The 23704-nt window shown below is 42.6% G+C and overlaps 1 protein-coding gene across 2 annotated transcripts in view; it reads left to right on the forward strand.

Annotated features, from left to right (window-relative positions):
* GRIA4 (glutamate ionotropic receptor AMPA type subunit 4) overlaps nucleotides 1-23704 on the forward strand; it is a 229394-nt gene that overhangs the window by 203691 nt on the left and 1999 nt on the right. Inside the window, exons 14-16 of one of the 2 annotated variants that reach the window (XM_054187362.1) lie at nucleotides 15426-15540; nucleotides 17765-17899; nucleotides 19242-19424. In XM_054187362.1, coding sequence (XP_054043337.1) covers nucleotides 15426-15540; nucleotides 17765-17899; nucleotides 19242-19376 — 385 coding nt within the window. In that variant the 3' untranslated portion in view covers nucleotides 19377-19424. The remainder of the gene's footprint in view (nucleotides 1-15425; nucleotides 15541-17764; nucleotides 17900-19241; nucleotides 19425-23704) is intronic. The other variant, XM_054187354.1, reaches the window with a different exon arrangement.

The raw sequence follows: 23704 nt of genomic DNA on the forward strand, positions 1-23704 counted from the left end.
TCTTATTTGGATGGCTAAGTGAAGAGCATTATACTTATTTTAATTATCCACAATTGAAAAGTATTTGAGCACTGCTTTAAATTTCCTATCTCTAGACAAAGAATAACCATACATACAAACTCTTGTAAAGATTCTTAGTGTTTGTAGAATATTTTGAGCTACTGTTCTGGAAGAGGTGTTTTAAATGCAATTGGACAAGAGATGTTTAGGTAACAGTTATAAATGGTATTAACTTCTAATGCAGCACACAACCTGCCCATAGCTTTTTGCGTGACTCTTGGCTTTCTGCAGACCAGTCAGTTCCTCAGGGATACGTGGGTTTTTCAAGGCGGAATTGAAGAGGCACCCACTGTCCTGGTGAATCCTCAGCTGGGTCTGGGCACTCAACTGAGATGGCCAGTCACGTCGTTTCTGTGATAAACGTGTATAGCAATGGAAGAGTTTAGCAGAAAAGCCTGAGAAACTCATCGCAGAATAGCTAATGCTGTTTTGAAGACTCACAACCTGAATACTAGTGGTTCTTTATTTAATATAAGTGCTGGGCAAGCTATCAGAGCAAGTGCCAAGGACTCTCTTTTGTTTGAACTATCAGCTACATGTGAAAATGTCTTGATATGTGCTGTGCTTCAGTATTGGAATACAAGTTTTTCATACAAATAGCATTACAGCATACAAACTTTTGTAAATACTAGTACAAAAATTATTCCTATAAATTTTTGAATGTGTTTAAAAAAACATGATTTCAAATTTGGCCCTTTGTCATTAAAATTTAGGTTGTTTTTCTTGTAAAAATGCTCTTGCATTAGCTCTCTTTTTTTAATGTTTGCATTATTGATCCTTCAAGCCGTCTGAGGACAGAATGATATCAGCTTTGGCTACATCTTCCTCGTTAACGGAGTGCTTGTTTCATTCCTAATTTATTAAGCATATTCAGGCAGTGCCATGCAGCTTTACACTTAATTTCTCTTGATGAATTGTCAAACACCCTTAAACTGCGCTGCATATGTGCCGTGTTACAGTCTGCCATCAGCACTTTTCAAACCACGGTTAAAATAAACAGCTCAGAAGCTGGGCAGGTTTTAAGTTTTTGCTTGGTAAGGTTGCATTTTAATTTTTCCCTTCTAAAACCATCTGAACGGATTATATGAACAAGCTTTGAAAATGGACCCGCTTTTGTTCCACAAAATAGGTCTGAGACAGATCCTCAGCTGCATCCAGGGAGGGCCGGGCTGTGCGGCAAGGGGGGGCTCTCGGGCAGCTGTGGACGCCTCTTCCCAAGCCACCTGGGCTGGATACACATTAGGTCACGAGAGAATAGCTGTGATTCGCATCACTGAAATGAGGTCACTGAACTCGGCTTCCCCGGGCTGCCTCTCTGCTTTGTCCCAAGGGAGGATACCCTCCAGCCTGCGCCAGGAGCACTGAGGAGCTTGTCTGGCAGACGGCTGCGTCGGCAGGTAGCTGCAGGGAGAGACGTCCAAAGTGCAAGGAAGAAAATGAGCTTTGAGTTGCTTGAGATGCGTCATCAATTGCTGACATGTCGCTGGCTGTGACATTGTGGTGAGCAGGACTAGGGAAGCGATCGTCCCCCCTGCACTCGGCACTGGTGAGGCCCCACCTCGAGTGCTGTGTCCGGTTTTGGGCCCCTCACCACAAAAAAGACATTGAGGTGCTGGGGTGAGTCCAGAGAAGAGCAATGAAGCTGGTGAGGGGTCTGGAGAACAAGTCTTGTGAGGAGCGGCTGAGGGAGCTGGGGTTGTTCAGCCTGGAGAAAAGGAGGCTGAGGGGAGACCTTATCACTCTCCACAACTACCTGAAAGGAGGGTGTAGCGACGTGGGGGTCGGTCTCTTCTCCCAAGTAACAGGCGATAGGACAAGAGGAAATGGCCTCAAGTTGCGCCAGGGGAGGTTTAGACTGGATATTAGGAAAAATTTTTACACTGAAAGGCTTATTAAGCATTGGAACAGGCTGCCCAGGAAAGTGGTTGCGTCACCATCCCTGGAGATACTTAAAAGATGGGTAGACATAGTGCTTAGAGATATACTTTAGTGATGTTTTTTTGTCAGAGTTAGGTTGATGGTTGGACTCGATGATCTGAAAGGTCCCTTCCAACCTAGGCAATTCTATGATTCTGTGATTCTATGATTGTGATCTTGGAAAAGCTTGTTCCTTCAGTGAACTCCTCCTCCAGGTGTACCACCACATTCGTGGCTTCAGTTCCCATTGTGCAGTAATTTACTGATCCCTACTTCATTCCAGGCACTATCTGGACATAGTAGTATGACTATAAGAAACTTACATGACTAAGTAGTCATGAATTTTACTGGAAAAAAAAAGTAAATCCCTGTATTTTGCCAGTTGGTCCATACCTCGTGTATGGCCCACCCTACAGTCCTTTGATGATTTAACATTCAGGTACTCTTTGTTTGAAGTTTGCTGTGTGTTCAGAGAACCTAAGGTTAAACAGAGGTAGCATCCCTCTGCACGATCTGACTTCTAAGTGACTGAGTGATTTCTGAGGCTTTCAAAGCCTCGTGAGAAGGATTTGTGAAAAGGCTTTTAGAAGGTCGGGGTCTCTGCTTCTGCTTCAGTAACTGCAGTGGTGGCACCAGGGTTCTCAGATGATACGCTGTGCAATTCGGCTGCAGTTTAAACAAAGCTGTCTCTGTGTATGTAGGGTCTCGTTAGTGAATCATGTTATTTTTGCACATCCTGCTTGTTCATTATTTCAAGTGAACAACATTCCCAATGCTAAGCAGTGAAACAACAGTGCCGCCGTCTGTAAAGATAACAGCAGAATTTCACCAAGAATCTACGCAGGATTCAGGGAAATATTTTGCTGTCTAACGTGCCAGTTACACAGAATTTATGTGCTTAAGTTCAGGAAAGGGATTCAGGAAAATGTCAGACCTGTTTAAATAGCTAAGCCATTTAAGTTTTCCTGGCAAAACTCTACTGGTTGCCTGAAAGATTGTTCTTAAATGCTCCCGGCAGAGATCCTGCCTTTGTTGTAATGAGTACTTAGGGACCTGTCTGTGCATTTAGGCCATTTATTATTCAAAAACAGGTATTTTGGGACCTGACTTCATGGAGGGGGTCTCCTTTCCCATGTGTGCTCAGGCTGACTTCTCTGAGCTGCGTTGAGGGATGGTGCAGAGTGGTGCTGATGGGTGGTGCTTTCCATCCATCCTGTGAACCACTGTGTGTCCAGGGATTTGGAGAGCTGAATGACTTAGACAAGACACTGTGGCTGAGACCGTGGATACTCGTTCACGTCTAATCAGGCCGGAGAGAGACTTTTCTACCTACTGCATGCATTCGTGGTATGGGCATTAGGCTGTTGAAAACCGGCGTGATTTTACCATGCAGGATGCGTTCCATGTTTTATTTTCTGGTTTCTTAGAGATACTACATTGCTGCGATGAAATAGGTACTTAAAGGGGTACCTTGGGCAGAATTTTGTGTCCCTTGCTGTTACCCTGTTACCCTGCAGCTGTCTCAGACTTCCAGCAATGCTTGTGGTGTGGTCCCTAGCGGCTGTGGTCCTTAGCCTGGGCCTCTCTCTCATTCCCTCATGGTGCAGGGACCTTTGTGTGCCACTGTCAGCCTTGCAAATGCCCCTCCTGTGGTTCAGTATCTAATTGCTAGGTACCGTGGTGTTGTGTGCCATAGCATTCAGGTCGTTTGTTGAACACCTGTCTCTCTGCCTCATACGGACTGAAGTCCCATGGATGCGTCGTTTGTTACCCATTGCTATGACCCAAATTCATTGGAAGTCACAGCAGATCTCTCTGCCATCTTCCCTGGGCTTTGGGCTAGCACCCTACCACCGTTCTTTTGGGTGGCAGAAGAGTTATCCGTGTCTGGAGTCCTAGATGTTATTTTGCAAGGGACTGAGTAGGTGCACTGTCATCTGTCTGTGCGGTTTTATCTTTTGCTAACTGTGAAAGGCAGCTGGCACAAGTGGGCTCTTTATAAAAAGAAGTGACACTGATTAACATTTTAAACTGCTTATTACTATTTACTTATGGGGAGATGGAAAGTGATTTTAAATGAGTGAGAATGATTTAATTCTCATCAAGTTTTTCATATTGTAATTCTATAGGCAGCTTAAAAAAAAAAGCTGTGATCCATACATTGAAATCATTGTCAATGCACTCAAGTGATTGTGAAGTGAGGTATCGCTGTAGTGGAAGGGCTGCAGTTTTGGCTGAACTGGCTTGACTATCGCATAGAAGGACCCCATTTTCTTCTGAGTGGTGGAAAAGGGAGGATTGTGCAGTGACAGCAAGGATTAAGAGTCAAATATTAAAGCACTTGCCTGCTTTCTATTAAACCCTTACTCTTGCAAAGGTTTCAATTGCTTTATTGAGGAACACATCGTTCTTCAGTGGGAGCTTTGACTAAGTGTGGTATTGAAGATATAGTCTTATTTTTTAATGATGAAAGAACAGTTTCTGCCACAGATATTCAAGTTTCGAAATGCCTTCCTCTGTGGCAGAATGAAGCATTGTCTAGGATGAGTATGAGTAATCTAGCCTGGCTCGGAGGTCTCAGGTATATAATTTTCAATGTAGTCACCATTGCATCTATTGAGATCCAAGTTACAACATTTCTGTGGGAGATAACAGCAGTATTGAGCAAAGGTTCTCTGTGTTCTTCTGATCAGAAGGAAATTATTTATTTCCACATGTTGAGGTGGACCTGGGTAACAAAGCAACGGAAAAAGCAGTGTGAAACTAACCTGGTTTTACATGGCCTACTAGACATGATGAGGACATTAATGTGTTTCATTTCTAAACAATACAGTTTAATTTCAGAGCAATGATTGCAGCTTAAATCCACATTTACTTCTTCATCCTTTTTATTTCCATTTCTCTATTGTGCTGTGAAACTGTCTATGGATATGGCTAATAACCCAGCTAAATAACCCTCTCATGAATGGGTTTCATTTATTTATGTATTACTCTAGGATTACTATCAACCAGCTGCAGCTTCTTGAAATGGCTGTGGGAAAATTTTATTTGATAATCATTAACGCTTTGAAAGATAAATTCGAACATTTGGCGAGTGAGAAAGCTCTTTCCCTTCAACATAGAAATTAAACAGGAAAACTTATATTAGTTGTCAAAAAAACCCACCTAGTTGTTTTTTATTTATTTTAGAATATCCAGATAAAATGTCTAAATAGACATTAACTTGAAAAGCTTGAAAAAAATGTTGTAATTTAGCAGGTAATATCTTCATCCAAGATAAGATAAAGATTGGAAAAAAAAAAAAAAGGATTTCTAAGGATTTTAGCATAAGGACTTTGTCTAATTCAGTGCGCTTTAGTGTTCATACTTGAGAGACTACAGCTTAGAGGAAATGGTATGAAGATGTTTTTACAGATAGACTGATTGATAGGGCTTCCCATCTGCTTAAAAATAAGACTGTGCTTAAGTGGCTCATTGAATTGAGAGCTAGTGATATTCCTTGAGATACAGTTCGTTTTTCATGGGAGCGATCACTCCTGCCTACATCTGTAGCACTGTCAAAGCAGCCATTTATGTTATTGCTACCCACTGTGACAATCAGATACAGCAGCATTAAATTAGACCTTGGTTTGCTTCCTGTTGAAGGGAGGAGTTTTGACATTGACTTTGTAGACAGCAGGCTCAAGCTCTATATCTAAGCCATTTTCAGAATAAGTAATGTTGCTCAGCATCAAAGAAATAGTGTTTCTAGGATCATCTTTCACCAATGGCTCAGTCCCAATGTCCTTACAAAGGTAAAATTTACATTTAGCGTGCTGGCAGTTTGTCTGCAAAGTGTCAAGGCTGGCCACACTTACCTTTCTGAATGGAGCAAGCAGGCTAAAAGCATGGGCTTTGTAACTAAAAGCTGAGTAGGAAAAATCTGTAGTAAATATGAGTGGTTCAAAAGCAATTGCTTCCAAGAACAAAAGGGACAAATGAACAATTTCATTCCAATTTTGCAATTGCTCCTCTCCCTCTGGAGTGTGAACCATAATTAGAGCCCTTATACAAAATCACATTTGTCAGCCTGGCTGTTAAATTCCCCTTAAAGCTTTATCCGCAAAGATCCACAAAGAGCAGTCTGTTATCACTCCCACTACAGCCTGCAGTTCTCATTTTCGCTTTCGGGGAGAGACAAGCAATTACTTTATCTGTATTGAAAATCTCGTATAAATGTAACTACAGTGAAGCTAGGTAAAGTCAGATCTACACACAAGCGGTTTCCAAATTTCATGACCAGACAGCAAAGACCTGTCTCAGTCCCAGCAGGAGCTATATGAAAAGCTGTTACCAGAAGACCATGAAGGCATGTCCTGAAGCTGACGTTTGTTCCCATAAACAGGGTCAATGTTGTAAGGAATGCTCCATAAGCTGTGAAATAGCGTTGTCTGTGCCTGTCTGACAGGAAGATTTCTCTCGTAATGAGTGAGAGACAAATTTCCATTCTAAGGCCAGAAGGGACCCCCAGGGACCAGAGGCCAGCCATCTCTAGAGAGGATGAATCACAAGCCTGGTTCCATAAGATCTGATGGAGCCCTGTCACCAGAGGATCTCTCTTCCCCAACCCTTCTCCGAGTGCTTTGAAGGTGTTGCATCCTCTCATAATCAATGAGGGGAAGATGCCATTGACAGACGTAGCCCTTGCCAAAACACGCTTAGCCCTGACAGACAGGTCTTGAGAGCATTAAAGAAATTCAGAGAGAGAAATTCCATCTTTCTCAACGGCATATTGTCCCTGAAAGCTACTGGCACCTCACAGATACTTCTGTCCCTTTGGAGATGAATGGTGCTTCAAGGATATGATGCCACTGTTCCACATGCCTCTGCAGATCGGCAAGCAAGACTGGGCAGACACCCACCAGAAAGAGTGTTCGTGTCTGATAGGCATGGATGCACTAGGGACCTCTGAACATGAGGAAGAGTTTATTATTATGAATTATGAATAAATATTGATGTAGTCGTGTACCATTAGGGTACATGACTGTTGAGGCTCTTAGTAATAAAGGTAGGAATTCATACACTTAAGCAAGTGCAAAGGTTCCTCAGGAGGTGATGAAGCTGTGTCCTTTTCTTTCCTGAGTTTCCGTGCACTCCCAGCAGCCTTGAGTTCATAGAGAAGCAGTGATTCCGTGCTTTAGCCTTCGTGTTAGCAACCCCCCTCTGCCTGCACAAATCCAAAGTCTCGCAGGTGTTTCTCTCATCTGAAAAAAGAGCACTTAAGCATGAGAGGGAGGACACCAGGTTCACGGAGCCCCTTTCCATCTGTTGTGCCTACGCCATTGTGCTGCTAGCAATGCAGTATTCGTCTTTCATCCAGTGGTAGCATAACATGTATAAACCCCACAGGGAGAAGTCCTCAGGACATCCTGACTACCTGCTGGTATCTCAGCACCCAGTGAATGGGCTGGGTTTGGTCTTCCCAGTTCTTGGGCTTCTGCTTGGCTGCACTGTCTCCAGGTTTCCCCAGAGACGATGCCCTCCACCACTGCCTTCCTCCCCGACACTGCGGGTGTCCTTCAGGCTGGGAGACAGAGCTCTCTTCCAGGATAGCAGGGGAGTCCCCGGCATCACGGCACTAAGCTAGACCTCAGGTCTTGCATTTCAGCTGAGCCTCTACTTTGCTGGACTCCTCTCGAGTCTGCATCTCAAATGTACGGATGTGCCTACAGCCGGCGATGAGGCTTCGGACGGGCAGGATTCCCGGCACCTCTTTGTGCCTTGTTTCCTGTTGACTTTCTCTAGGCAGCATCATGGTCAGCGTGCAGGCTGTTAGTGCTTCTTTTCAGCTGTGCCTCGCGCTGCCTGTTTCTGCAGCCTCAGCCCTCAGCTTGTGCGGGATCACTGTGGTGTGCTGTACATCAAAACTGTGTGGGACACAGCGACCGGCAGCATCCAGCATAGGGGCCGCCTGGATCTTGCTTCTTTAGTATATGGGAATACTTTTTCCCATCTACTTGAAAAATCATCCTGGGCCCACACTAAACAGATACTCTAAATATAAATCCAAACAAATCTGTGTAAATCGTTTATAATTCCAGGCAGAGTTTTATTGTCATTTTGCAAAAATTGTTTTGGTTGGTTGATAGAATTTTCTTGTTAAAATCCAAGCCATTCTGAAAATCATTTCCACACTGGAAACACATTTTTCACATCTGAAAATAACTACAATTATTTGTGCTGCCAAGGGCTTTGAAATATGGAAATGAGAGGTTTATTTAGTGTGTGGATCAAGCTTATAAACAGCTTAAGTCCTCATTCCTTCTAACACCTTAACAGCTGTGCAGTTTCTTACAAAATATGTTTTATCGTTTCAAGAAATGCTGTTAACCTCGCAGTTTTAAAACTGAATGAACAAGGCCTCTTGGACAAATTGAAAAACAAATGGTGGTACGACAAAGGAGAATGTGGCAGCGGGGGAGGTGACTCCAAGGTTAGCCTCAATGTCACCAAAAGCGGGTAAACAGTATGTAAAGTAATTGGTGCATCTGCTGGGGTTTTACCTGCGACGAAACAGCTTCACCAGTAGCACAATACTGCTGGTACCTGCAGTTGAAATCTAGGTGTATGCAATTACTGTCAAAGCAAAAATATTTGCATTTGTTTAAGCGCCCTAAGGGGAACCCAAAAACAATCTCTGCTGTGAGATCTATCACCAGTTTTCAGAAAGCTGCATCTTCTTGCTCTTGTGAACGAGCAATTTGAAACCTTCAGGAGCCAATACCAGCTCAGACTTATTTTCTACTATAATGTAGTAGCCAAAATAATTTTTCAGTGACAGTAAAGGAAAAGGGTGCAAATCGGTGTGACTGCCTCATAGCAATAATCTAATGCATGGTCCAGGCTCAGGGATCCACTATCGACACAAGCAATACCGGTACAAATTACAATTTTCACATGAGTATCCAAAATAGGAGGGCAAATTTCTGCTAAAATATCTTCACACTGACATTTTATTGTATCTTACCAGTGAACTGAAATCCACAGTGGGTCCCTAGGCAGAATTTATTAGGCGGGAATTTTAGGCTGAGGTGGTGACAGCTTCTTATTCTTCTTGCATTTCCATATCTTCCACGTGGCCAGTGCCACTACTTCCTTGCCTCCTCACAGCTTCCTTTTGGGAAACCGCCTTGTGCTGAAAAGAAGCAAAGATGTGGACGTGGAAGATATAGAGGTGGGGGAGGATGAAGGTATTAAAAAAATGCCAGGTAGCATGTAATAATATTTATTTATGTGCTTGTGTGTGAACAATATATAAGAGAATGTGGCATAGGTAACCGTGCAGGCACAGAGCTAGTCAGATATAGATGACTAAATTTGACTGATCTGTCATACGCAGCTTATAGCTCTCTTTACAGTTGCCTACATATATTTTTTCTTACTATTTTCTCTCCTTCTTTAGTCCTCCTGCTCTTTCATGCTGTGTCCTGGCCTCAGGGATCATCCCTTGGGCTGTTCTGCACTCACCCAGAACTGGTCTCCTAATCCGCTTCACTTTACCTTCGATCCTGCTGCTCTACCTGTTTTTCCCCCACCGCTCTGCTCGCCAGCAGTCGCAGTTGCAAAAGTGGTCTCTATTTTCTCTTCCAAAGTGCTCAGACGTATTAGACCTAATAGCACTTACCTGCAAGTGGAGCAGACACCAACTTCTTGTCAGAGAGTTTACGAGTGAACCATAAATCTCCCATGTTGCTACTATTACATGCTCCACCCAAGCCTGAAATTTTCCGTTATTGGGGGAGGGGTGTTTATTTATTTTTTAAAATGTCACAGGCAGGGAGTCACATCATTAAAATACCTCCATTTTCTTAAAATGCACTCCTCGCAAACCTGCTGTGGTTGAAAGGTGAGGTAAAAGCTAGATAGCAAACAAACTAAGGATGCTTTTAACTTACTTTCCCTGATCACCAGCCACTGGTGCTTTGAGTCACAAAGGAGGGAAAGGGAAGAGCTCACGGCAGAGGGACGGGCAGGGCTTCACCAGGGAAAGGTCTGGGAGTGCTGAAGGAGCAAGTTAGGTGTGATGGCAAGTGACAGAAAAAGGAGGGGGGGGGAATAGAGAAGAACGGCAAGGAGTGCAGTCCAGGGAGGAACAGGGAGGATCTCTGAATGCAGAAGGGAGGAAGGAACACGTTGCCAATGAAAATGAAAAACAGGTGACACAGGCAGTTCAGGGTGCAGTAGAAAATACGGTGGGCAGAGCAGTGTTAGCAAAGGATGGGTAACACAATGGCGCTCTCAACCTGTGGCCCTAGGACTACATACAGCCTGCCGGGAGCATTCATCAGACCTCAGGCCTGCTTCTTGCCGCACCTTTTCCCAGGCACAGCGGAGTGAGCAGGCATTACCAGTGCCTCCGGGAAGCCCCAGGTCTATCCTGTGCCCGCACTGCCCACATTCAGTAGGACCAGGCACATCATGGGGATGAGCGGGCATTACCTTATTTCTCAAATTCTGCGTTGCAAGCAGCATCTGGTCTTGTTTCTTAAACTACAGCTACTCTCAAAAGTGTTAGTTCCTCCCAAAAGTGTTAGTTAGCTATTTATCATCTACGAAGTCCATTTCCTTGTTCAGTCTTGTAGGATCTGATCAATTAACGTCAATAAGACCCTTTCTACTGAATTAATGGGCCTCTAAATATTTTAATTTTATATGCTAGCAAATGATTGTTAGTGGAATAACCAGGACACCATGCACTGTTGTTGTAAACCGAGAGCTACCAGCAAGTCCTGAACTAAGCTCTTCAGCGTCTCTAGCTAATACTTCTTTTCATTGTATGAATTTAAAAAGAACAAACCCTGAGCTTTGTTAGCAGTTCCAGTCCAAATTACAGGGCTTCCTACTGTCATGAACGAGAATAAGAACATCCTCTTCTCCTGAAAGAAATACAGCACCCGAGACTGGACTGATAACAGTGCTGTTTCTATTTGAGATTCACTATTCAGAATATGAGAGTCGAGACCCAGAATAACCCATCATGATAGTACAAATGACTACAGAAATTGATGAGTTTCACAAGAGCTCAGCCGTTCTCCAAAGGTTTGTGTTGCTCTGTGAAACAAGATTTCTTCTACCTCCATTCTCTGCCTCATCTCTAGCCTCCCCATTCGTTGTTCCCTTTAAGGAACAATCTTCCAAAATTCAAAAAGTTGGTTCAGAGAGTTGCCCTGCATGAACCACCACTGGTCTGGTGCCCTCAGTATTTAAGTCATGCTTGAAGATAAACCTGGGGTCCCCAATTGTTTTGAGTGCTTTTGAAAGTATTACCCCAGATCTTAGCTGTTTGCCATCATCATTTCATGGGGTGCATGGGAAGGCGTTTAAACACAGTGTCTGCCCCTCTGCTCCGTTATTTTTATAAAAGCAGGAGTGGAAGGAAGCTGTGCTGATGGAGCTCTCCTCCGGTCTCTGCTGGCAGCCCTCAGGAGAGCACAGTGGCCCTTGTTTTTCATTCAGCGGATGAGACTGACCTTACACTTAATTAATGGCTCAGCCATGAGTGGGTAATGAAAATGCTCCTAAAGCATACTCGTGATTGCATTTTTAAAATCCCTGTCTACCAAAATTCTGTATTGGTTTCAGAATCACTCAGTATTGTAATTTAAATGCTGTAACTGCCCATTTGTTGTCCTGAACGCAACTAAGTCAGAACATCATTAATGCCGTTTTAAGGCACTGGGATTCCGCTGATGTTGCTGGCACAAGGTCCAGCCCGAGGCTCTTAAAAATCAGCCCTTCCAACAGCAAGTGATTGATGACAGGATAGGAGGAAATGAGTAAGAAGCCGAGAGCAGAGGTAGAAGGGCTGAGAACTTGATGAAGAGGTAGGAAACCAGTGTCCCTGCACCCACGTCAGGCACCCAGGCCACCGCTGACTTCAGCACGTGGGTGAAGAATAGGGTCTGCTGTGCTGTCACACAGAAGTTTTGCACTGTGGGCACATGAGACACGTTCTTCTCCATATATTTATGTTATTTTTCATGTATTATCCTTACATGCATTTAAGGCTGATGGATCCTATTTATATTTACCAAGGGAGATTCTCAGCAGCTGTACATCGCAAAAACTACACTGATTTTTACAAACGCTGCCAGTTCACTCTAGTTGAAGTTTTAGCCCAATATTAGGAATTCAGGAATCACTAAACAACTTGAAAAAATCTATAGTAATTTTCCATTGTAATATTGAGTATACAAGGCTGAACTTGATAGGAAATTTAATTCTAAATGCTGGATTTATCCTCTGTATATGACTTAAGTGGATTTCTCTTCCTTATGTACAGCACACCGTACTGATTTTTAATTTCTGCCCCCCTTAATATCGGGGGGGGGCACTCACCAACCATTTGTGTAAGCAGTGTGGTAACAAGCTGTCGCCTCCGAGTTTGTGACTGACACTGTCAAAATGATGCTTTTTTGGAGAGGAGATTTTCAAAGAGAGGAAAGACGCCTAGATAAGCCACTTGCTGTGAAAGTCAAGGTGATCTGGGATTCATCTCCCATAGGAGCTGTTGAAAATCTCCTACTAACATGAAAAAAACCCAAACAAATCAAAGCCTAAAATACATGAAAATTCACAACATTTGCAATCACTGTGATTGCAAACAGGTATATGTTGCTATTCTGAAAAGCATAAGCAAAAACGTTCCTTTTCCACTCTGGATGCCCTCAGTCTGGGCTTCTTGTTGTTCTTGTTCCCATCACAGCTGGCCGATTTGTAGTGGGACAAAAATCCTGTTCTGAAAGCGTAAAATATTTTTAAATTTAGCTCAGAGTCCCTGTCCCTCATCACAGCTAGGACTCTCTGAGGGGCGATGTAAAGGACGGTAGCGGAGAGGAGAAACAAAGGCCTGGCCTCGGACACATCATGTGTGTATTTCAGTGAAAAGTGGGAATTGCCTCAACTGTGCTGGCCATTGCCATTGCGTTCAGTTATGTATTGAAGATCGCATGGCAATTTGAAGCATGAAATTGATTGCTTTTCCCAAAGGAAAACCTGAGAGCTTCCTCGCAGAGACGATGCAGAAAGCATGACATTAAAGGAGCTACAGCTGCAAAGAAGAAAAAATCCCTGCCTGTATCAGGCTTTATAAACCTAAACCGTTAGTGCTGAAAAAACAAGCAAAAGAGTGGGAGACATCTGTTGTCCCAGCTTGGTGCTGGTCTTGGTAGTTCATCTAGAGTCCTAATTATCCCTTCAATCAGTTTAATCTGCAACAACTACGCGGGCTCCTGGTTTTCCCTGTGAGAACAATACCTGGATGTCCCTTATCTTTGCCATAACCAGCCCCGTTACACTGCTGGGATTTAGGAGCACTGAACTGTGGCTTAGTGTCAATGCATGACATGTTACAGATGATGGCTATCCAAATAATATTAATTATTTCGCACTTGTACTAGACGCAAACAGAGGAACATACTGACAGGCAACTTGCCAGCATCCCAAACTGCTACCTACTCATTTCACAGTTGTGGGACTCTCATATTCCGCTATCAACCTGCATAACCTGCTCCCAGGAAGCCTGGAGACAAAGTGTAAGTTTGAATACTGAAAAAGATCAAGAAATAGGTGTTTTCTGTTCTAGAAGCAGAGTAGCCGATATCAATTAAATGTGTGGGATTTGGAAAGCAGATGAAGCATTCCCTTTTCTTAAAGGGATCACCTGAGAGCACCTGGGAATCCTCTCACCCAACTGTAGCTGTCAAAAATTGTCATTTCTCTGAGGCACTGAGACTTCCTCCGTAGTAAACAGGGACAGGCATCTCAACAGCATGCTTCATCCTTTGTTAAAACCGGTATCTAAGCCCATCTTTTGGAGGTACTGATCTTTTTCTTTTAACTACAGGGAAGCTTAGACAGGCAGCCAAGCTTGGGTCTTAGCTTCTGGGTGGAAAAAACTGAGGTGGGGTGAATCCCCGCTACTTTATGTGTGTATATATATACACAGAAAGAGTAATCAGAATGCATGGAAAGACAAGGTCCCTAAAGCTAAGAGTAGCATGCATGGTTCAGGAGCTGTTACATGTATATTTACTATATATATACAAACATGCACAAATATATTCATACATAAGCATTCTTTGATTTTCGGTTAAACCAGTTGTAGAGTGTAACTACAACCCCCCTTTCTCTTTTATAGTAATTATTTTAGTAGTTGAGTTACACTTACTAATTAATGCTTGCACTGGTTTATTTATTTATTTATTAAGCCCTGAATTAATGAGTTACCATTTTAGCAATGTATGGATTATGTTGTATTATGAGAGATTAATTTTCCCATAGGAATCTGCTGTCACACACAGGATCAGGGGTTATCTCGTTTCACATCACCAGAAGGCCAGCCATCCCATGCCATTTTTATCTACCTCCTTCTCTGATATATATTGTATTTTCATGCACACCTGCACATAAATAGATATCTATGTGCCTACCACATTAAGAATTGGACAGTCAGTGATTCAAAGTGGAAAGTACATAAAATAAGTCTGTTAATCAGGGTTTTAGAAAATAAACTGGTACAACTGCATGAAGGGAGGCATTACCATAATACTCTGAGATTATTCGCTGAGTTTAAGTAACTTCAGTGTAAACCCATAGTGGTTCATGACTCTGAGGCATCAGACTAGGTTTCATCTCACTATTAAATTCCATTGTGTCACCCACAGCAAATACCACAAGTCAGAGAAGATATTCTGAGTAGTAATTTATCCTCAGCCTGGGACCCCTGAAAGACTCATTTGAATAAGTGACATTTGAGGGAAAACTTTGAATTTGAACATAACGTTGAAACAGGAAATTAAAATGAAAGACCGACTGTCACGTTCTTGTTCTTAGCTGAGGATAAGGGCACCACAGCTCTCCCCCTGAGATCCCTGCCTGCAGATCTGCTGGCACCCGCGGCGCTCGGCGCTGGGGGCGGTTACAGGTCTCTGCCAAGTGCTTACAGGCAGCAAACTGCACGAAGCAGCTCCTTTCTCTTGCCAGCGTAATTTTGAGGGCAGTAAATGAAATAGCTGTAGCCAAGTCATATTATTAGTTTGTATGCACACCAACTGAAAACAGATGGAAAGCAAGGAACACAAATGAATCTGTTTCATAAGTCATATATCCAGTTGTATTATATATGTCGCTGAAGGGTATGTTGTTAATGTGCCTAAGCCAATAGTTTTGGGTTCACAGTAATTGCATACTATTTATTTACAAATTTTCCCCAGCAGTATGTGCCTGTTACCTAAAGCGATGGAGCAGGTCCCGGTCGTATGTCTGTCTCTAAACCTGGGCCAACAGTACATGACATAGCACCCACTGTGGCCTCTGCTCTGTCACTTTGCAATGCGATTCTATGTAGTTTTACTTGAATAACATAAAATAACATATATAATGTTATTTATGTTATTTTCCACGTGAAGAACTCCTGTAAACCTTGCCGTTTTGAAACTCAGTGAGGCAGGCGTCTTAGACAAGCTGAAAAACAAATGGTGGTACGATAAAGGTGAATGTGGACCCAAGGACTCTGGAAGTAAGGTCAGTCGCTGCAGTTCGGGACCTACTATCGTGTTCACAAAGCAGTAAAGGAAGTAATAAACAAAATGACTTAGAAATAAAATAAGCAGCTGTAGACACAGAACGAATCGGCTTTGCCCCATCTTGATGGGGGTTACACTTTAATTTAAAGAAGCACTATTGGTCTTTAAAGTCTTCAGTGATATAAATCACCAAACATCGTCCTGCACATTCAGGGCATCTGTTGAAGAGTTACAAGGCAGTTTTTTGATTTTGGGGGAGGCAGGTTGGGTTTGTTTTTTTCTTGCTGCCTAGGGGGGATGGACTTTCCCCGTTGACCGCTTGGGAAATGTCCCTTCACGCCTTCTTTCAGAGCTGGCCTCCCTCAGCAGTTTTTGGGAAAGGAGAAACGCTAGCAGGAAGGATTGCCTTTCATCGCTGCCCAGGGTGGCTGTGCCTGGCTCCCTTTGGGAGGGTCCCCAGCTCCTTGAGGAGCCAAGGAAGACTTAACTTGAGCTTTGAAGTGAAAGCCTTCACTAATTAATAGCTTTCTACAGCTTCCAGTGTTTACCCTAGTCCTTTCCCAAACAGTAGTCTTGACAGCTGCAGGGAGTGGAGCCTTCTCAGTTTCTCTCTATTTGGGGACAAACGCAGAAGCGGGTATTTTCTGATGGCTGGGAAGCACCACAGTCAGTGCCAGCCCTGTATTCGGGGAGTCTGAAATTTCTTCACATTGCCTGTCCCCGTGCCAGCATGTGCCGTCCAGAGCTAAAAGGAAAGCGTGATGGGCAGCCACCGCTTGCTGCATACCTGCTGGATAGGGGGTAAAATTAACCTGGGAAACAAACTGCCAACACATTTTGCTTTTTCTGGTGAGTCCTTTGGAGAAACGAGTGAAAAGCAGTTAAGAGGATGGCAGAGCACCTGTAAATGACAGCTGAGAAAGCCTCCACCCACCACAGGTCTTCCTCAGTCCTGCCTCCTCCTTGTTTGCAAGCACCATGTTAGCAATTGCCACCAGAAGAACAGAGTCAGCTCCAAGATACTCAGAGTCCTCTTAGCCAGCTAAAAAGAGACAGACAAAGCAGAACCCAGCTATAAGCCCCAAGCACCTCTATACGTCTGTAGGAATTGTTACTGTGCTAATCTACGGATTGCACAATAAATAGTGCCTCTTTAAATTAAACATCCAAATGTTTTGCATACTTCGTAAGTTAAATTTTCATAGAGATTACAATCGGAAGTTAAGTACTCTCCTTTCTTTAGGTAAAGATTATATAGTCTGCGTAAGAATAAAGCTTTATAAGTATCTTAAGGCGCACGATGTAGTATATGGAAGTCAATCCTGAGAGAGTTCCTTGAGAACTGTGCTAAAAATGCAGATGGATTTCAAACCAAAAATTATGATTCATAACTAAGCAGTGAAGTACAGAGAAATGTAGAATAGTTATTTACTACAGTACGTCCAAGAAGGTGATAGTTTATAAAATTATGCATATTTAATAATTTGCTAAAGAAAGTTCTCGTTGTCTAAATTATAAATAATGTGTAAGATTTCAGAAATTGCTATATAGAATTGTACTATTACTGAGCCTTAGTAGTCCATGGGCATGTTCCAGAACTGTATCTATAATAAAATAAAAACAAAATACAATAATCGGTAAGAGGCAAATACATCATGATGTGTATGGTACAGTGTGCACTTTCAAAGGAAGTGTTTGCTCAGAGAAATAACTTAAGCCTCACATGTTATTTTCACCTGTTATTTAAGTATCAGAAACTCAGTCTGGATCTTTTAAATTAACAGCAATGCCTACCATGAATACAATTACTGTTTTCGTAAAGATCAAGCAGAGTCTTGTCTGATGTAAATGGATTTCTGGATTTCAAAGCTTTTAAAGAGCTTTACGTAAATGCAGTTTTGTATCAGTGCTAAAGAGAGCGAGACATGTCATTGTTTAATTCTCCACTTCGTGGAAGTAATGCTTTGTGATAAGCAGGCAATGACATCCTGATATGTTGGCAACATACTTATAATATTTCTTATGCCGACCAGGAAAATTAGGTGCTTAAAATATATTTTATAGATCCAGATAGGTCAAATTTTGTGAGAAGTATGTAAACAACTGTCGTTTAATTTCAGCTAAACGTTGTTATTTATTTCTATTTCCAATGTTTTAATGTGTAGCTTGTGCTCCCGGGGGTCTGGTTTCCGGGGTTAACTGTGTCGCTTCTGTTTCCCCAGGACAAGACGAGTGCCTTGAGTCTCAGCAACGTTGCTGGAGTCTTCTACATTCTGGTTGGAGGCTTGGGCTTGGCAATGCTGGTGGCTTTGATAGAGTTCTGTTACAAGTCCAGGGCAGAGGCGAAACGAATGAAGGTGGCAAAGAGTGCACAGACTTTTAACCCAACTTCCTCGCAGAATACCCAGAATTTAGCAACTTATAGAGAAGGTTACAACGTATATGGAACCGAAAGTATTAAAATTTAGGGGTAGGACTTAGGGCCTACTACAGTGAGTGGGTGATGCATCTTGTAACGCAGTGTTGTGACATGTCTGTCTAGTGGTGCTTGCTTCTGAACAGAGCTTTATATTTTGGAAAACTTCAGTGCAAAGTGGTTCAGTTTTTTTGGCTGCAGATGTACAGTATACTATTATATGTTGCTAATAGACATCTGCATTGCAAGGAATTTTTAACGCAAAAAATATATTTTTAACAACTCAATGTTGTCGAATCAATTGGGAGATGACGACTATTTGAAATCATAAAATATATATTCAGAGGGCCAGTGTTTAATTACTTGATTGGCCAGTCTATTTTCCTGAAGGTTTGCACTCTGCTAGTGACAAATTGCTGTAAGCCTTTATTATTCAATGTTGGCCCTAACTGGGACCTCATTATAATCAAGATTTAGGATAGGCAACGTCACTGAACCATAGTTAACTTAACGGAAGACAAGCCACTGTTACAAGAAGTCTAAATGTTGTTTTACCTTCTCTTCGTCCTCCCCACACCATTCCTTCCCCCTCCCTTTGGTACATGTTTTATGCTCATTGTGTGGCATTTTTTTTTCACAATATCCTACTTCAGGTCAACCTTTGCCCACTATAATAACCACAAAAAGTCACTAACCAGTGAATAGGCCTTGATTATCATCCTCGGCTTTCAGTAACGTACCCCCTTACCTAGCTCAGGACTAGTGTATTTTAGATGTTGACGCGGTGATGTCGAGACTGAACCGCTGATGCTGCCGAGCTGCGTCCTGCACAGTTCCCCTGGGTAGGCGTGCAGGGGTGGTTTACTAATGTACTTGTTCTTGTCCGTGCAGTGAGTATCTTGCCAACTAATCATTAGTCAAATCAACTCTCTGACCTTTGGAAATGGCACGTAGCAGCAAATTGAGCTTCTAAATATAGCTTTTACATAGCTCCCAAGCTGTACTGGCTGCTTTAAAAGCAAAGGTGCAGCTAGGACCCTGCCCTTTCATGCTACCTAGAGCTCCGTTGCCCTTGCAAATAGCAAGCCACGTGTTTCCTGTGTTAAGAAAAAGCTTGAGCTACGTTTTCCTGAAATCACTGAGCCATCCCTACAGTGGAAGTAGGAAACAAAAATTTAAGGAGAGGAGATGAAGAGTATAATTTTTATGTTGCCGCCTAAAAAAAAAATGTGGAGGAAACAACTGGAGATACAATTCTTATCTTTTATTTATTATTTATATAGCGCTGGAGTACACGGCGCTGTACAATAGGTGAAGTGTGCCAAACACATAACAGGTCCCTGTCCCGAGGAGCTTACAGTCTAAAGGCACAGCCGGTACAATACCGAACCATACAGTACAGAGCAAACACAGAGTGAGCAGAGAATGGTGTTTGAGCATGCTAGCTGGAGCGCTGCAAGGAATAGGTGGGTTCTCGGGGGGCGAGGGAGGGGGCTTGGCATACGCTGGCTGGGAAACTATCCCAAAGATACTGTCACTGTGTAGTTTTCTTTTGTTCACTGTTGTACAAAAAGTCATGACCCTGGGTCATGATTAATTGTAACAGAGCTGCCCAATTTCCCAATGTGAAAAAAAAAAAAGTCTTAGCCGTCCACTTTGTTCACTAGTGAAAATGTGAGGTATAGTAGATGTCGGGGGACTCCAAGCATATAGGCCAGTATTCATTACTGTGAACTGGGAATCAGGACTTCCAGATGCTAATATTCCTCTCCCAAGTTCACTGCCTCCTGTCAGTAAAAAAGGTCTTAAAAAGAAATAATCCTGTGCAAGTAATTGTGCAAAATGCAAATGAAGACATCTCTTTACTTTCCTTTAAATTCATTAGTGATGTGCCCACAAATGAGAGTGTCCCCAGGCTGGTATAAAACTAAGAGTCCCAGAAAACGTGTTCCTTATCAAGTTTACAGGGTGCAATGCATCTAAAATATAGTCTTAAAGAAAGCAAACAAAAAGCCAGAGCTTTCATTCAAATACTGACCTGAGCCAAACGGGCTAAGCATGGCATGACTTGACAGTCCCTTGGGTTCCCACCCAGCTCTGTGATTCCAGTGCAACAAACACTATGATTATACCTGTAGAATTTAGTTTTGCCTTACTGTTTTCTTGAAATAAAAATTAGGGCTAACTAAGTTTTATTTTTTAAGGAAAGATCATAAGTACCTTTCTCTAAAGTCCGGGGTTTTGTTGGACTTGTTGCAATATAGAGATGAATTCTTATAGGAAAAAAATATATTAAAAAATGCCCATGTTGCATTTTATTTTATTGAAATTCTTGTTTGGGTCAGTAATAATCTTCCAATAATCTCTTAAAAACATTTTAGGGTGCAGGCATTTAAAAATTCACAAAAAAAAAAAAATAGAAATAACTAGGATTTTGAGCAAATCTTTATAGACTTCTGAAATTCTTTATTCTACTTATTTGCCGTAATATTTACCTGAGAAATTTCAGCACGTGAACTTCCTATAAAAACGCTTATATGCTTATATGTGGAAGACTGCCAAGGTCCATCCATCCTCTCCTGGCAACACCTGGCCATCCCTGGCCATGCAGGCAGCGCGGGGTTACCTGTGTGCCGTGCTCTGCTCAGGGTGACTGTGCCATCTGTTCATAGTCGTGCTGGTCACAAACCCCTGTTAGCTGGCAGCAGTACAGAGCCCACAACCCTGGTTACGCATATTTCTGCAGAAATATGTCTGTCATGCATTTCAAAACCTTTGATACGTTTATCCATCCAAGGAGTAAAGGGATCGTATTGGGACTAAAACTTGCTAATATGGAAAGATGCTTGGTGATTCTAACCTGCACGAGTAACCAATACGCTGACTTTTTAATCTAACATCAAATAGTTTTAATAGTAGATTTTTTAAACTAATATGAAATAGCTTAAATAACCCGCTTGACAATTAATATTCATTACCATGTTTTTCTTGTAGTTTAATCCAGTCAAAAGTGAGTTGCCTCAGGGAAATTCACCTGCCTGGGAGGCAGCAGAAAATGAAAACGTGAAACTAGTCTGTATGTGTGGACTAGTCTGTATTATAAAGGACTAGTCTGTATGATAAAGGACCAGGCTGTATGTGTGGGATAAAGGCATTCAGATGGGACGAGAGGCTATTGAATCTGCTGAAGGCAGGGAAGGAAGTTCGCTTTAAGGAGGAAACAATCCCTTCCCCTTCCCCTGGGCAGCAGTTTAACGTTTTTGTGTATCAGTCGTGAGCCCTTAGTAGACCCATTGAGCTGATGCGCTGAGAACAGTGCAGAGGCTCACAGCCTCCTCTCCCGCTGCTGTAGGGAGCTCAGCCCCACTGAGTTCCTCACCCCCAACCCCGAGGCTTTCAAAGAGATTGTCCCAGTATCCAGCCAGCCACCACCACCTCTCCGTGGCCTTCTCAGTGGGCCATAAAGCTCATGAACCAGCTTCCAGTTCAGCTGCCTTCTCTTGCTCTCCCATCCTATGCTGTTGTTTATAATTAATGAAATTAATTACAAAACTACAAAAAAGGAATGAAAAAATTATGACATTAATTACAAAAAAAAAGGTGAAGTGCTACAGGGTGGCTCAGTAAATGTGTAATGCGCTTATTTTGACTTGTACACTTCCAATTTCATATTCAAGATAGAAAAATTCATTAAAAGTTCATCTTAAATATTTGCGCCAAAGACACCTCCATGTGACCCAGGTACTGGAGGAGCCTGAACAACAAAAGAACCCCCACAGGGTAGGATATTTGTGTTATATAGACTGAAGATATCAGTTTCCTAAATTCCCATTTCCCAGTAGGAACAGCGCAGTTAAGTGTTTTCACGTGATGAATTCCACAACTACTTTAATCAAAACTAATGACAAATGCATTATCACTATTAACTGCATACACTTACTGCACAGACACCTTCACAATTTGAGTAATAGTCACAGTAAATACTAAGACTTTTCCCTCTCAACCCAGCCTCTCCTGAAAATGTTTCTGCCACCAGGCCAAAAATCTGAAATTGTAACAGCACAGTTAAGCCAAATATTACCCTTGTTTATTACCCATAGCGTAGTTTAAAATATAGCACCTGGTTAGTTGGTTTTATGGCACCTTCCCGAGTACAAGTTTGACCTGCTCCTCCTGGCTTTGTTAACTGTCTGGGTCATTTCTGTGGTGTGTTGCTGAACTGTTGTTAACCTCTCCTGTGAGAAGAGAGGAGTTGTTTATTGCAGCTTTTTCTGTTATTCTGTGGAAGGCTGCTGAGAAACTGTTTGTTATTTGATTATTTTTTTTTTTTGGTGGATCCCTTTTTACTGTCTTTCTGTCCTGAGTGTGTTGGCAATGGCCAGAAAGCTGTATAGACTGAGCTACAAAACCACAGTTGCATATAACTCGTATATCCCATATAAATCTGGGTTCGCTCTCAGATTTCCCAGTGGCAAACCCTGAATGGCCATGAACAGACAGCTGATCAAAGTGAAGGAGAGATGCTGGTACATAATGAGGACTTTCTGGGAAATTTAGCACACCTGGAGTAAGATGTACCTTTTCCATCCAAGTTTGCATTACAATCTGGTTTGGACTCTCGTCCCTCCCCAAAACTAAAGCACCTTTGTTTTTTCTTGCCATTGACCAAAACATGTTCTGTGCGTTTCTGCAGGCAGTTACCAGTCCTTGGCATCCGTTTGCGATGGGGCTCTGGACATGCACTGTGTGGGGCTACACCACATCGCGTTGTGTCTGTGCTTTGCAGATGCATAGATTTTTATTTGCTGCTGGGGAGTAGCTGAGGATTTTGATACTGCGTGGGCCCAGGTCCCCACTCCCTCATTACCTCTCCCTCCCTTTTAATATCTAGCTGTTGAATTCGGTCAAGATATGTTTGGCGACAGTCCCTGTCACAAAGTACTGTGGCAGCGGGGAAACTTTTCAAAGGGTGACTTTGGACATTGCAATTGATGATTATCAAAGCCAAGGTCTTTCAGCATAAGGGGAATGCCATAACGCCTTCTGTAACCTGAGGCCTTTTCCTGAATTCGGCTGCTCGTGAGGGCTGAGGTTTTCCGGGTAATCAATTTGGAAAGTTGCTCTTACATCCAGGCTCCAGCTGTGTCACAACAGCAGCTGTACTTACGAGAACTCTTTTTTGAAGGAGCCACTGATAGCAATGCAATATTAGACTGGTGCATTTTCATAGAAGTGCACCCAGAAGCAGTGAAAACATTTGGGACTTCTAAGGAACCTCCCTTACGCCTATACACACACACTCATGTATAAAATTGCCTTCAGTGTATCAAACCCTAGCTCAGGATTTCACTGCTACCTCAGAAGGAGAAACCGGGCTCAGAGGGACAAAGTTCTAAATGCAGAGATCAGTAATAAGGCAAATAAAATGGTTTTATGATGTTTGTCATCCCTTTGCTCCTATGTGAATGCATCCTCCTGTCTCTCTTTCCAGTTGGTATTTCAGATTGCATCCCTGCACACCAGTTATATGAGTTAGTTGCATAGGCTGTAGCTTTTGCTGGTATAAATCACCCACTAATTGATATCTTAACATGGTACCTTTGAAATCTGTTTCAACATAGCGTAGTTTGGGCGCCTGTTGTTCCACATGTCCTTGCTGCATTGGTTGACCTTAGACACTTCCCTAATTCTAGTCATCTGGAAATCATTTAGTCAACTAGTCGTCTTGGCTTTTTCTATCTACACA

The sequence above is a fragment of the Rissa tridactyla genome, chromosome 1, assembly GCF_028500815.1.
Source record: "Rissa tridactyla isolate bRisTri1 chromosome 1, bRisTri1.patW.cur.20221130, whole genome shotgun sequence".
Lineage (NCBI taxonomy): Eukaryota > Metazoa > Chordata > Aves > Charadriiformes > Laridae > Rissa > Rissa tridactyla.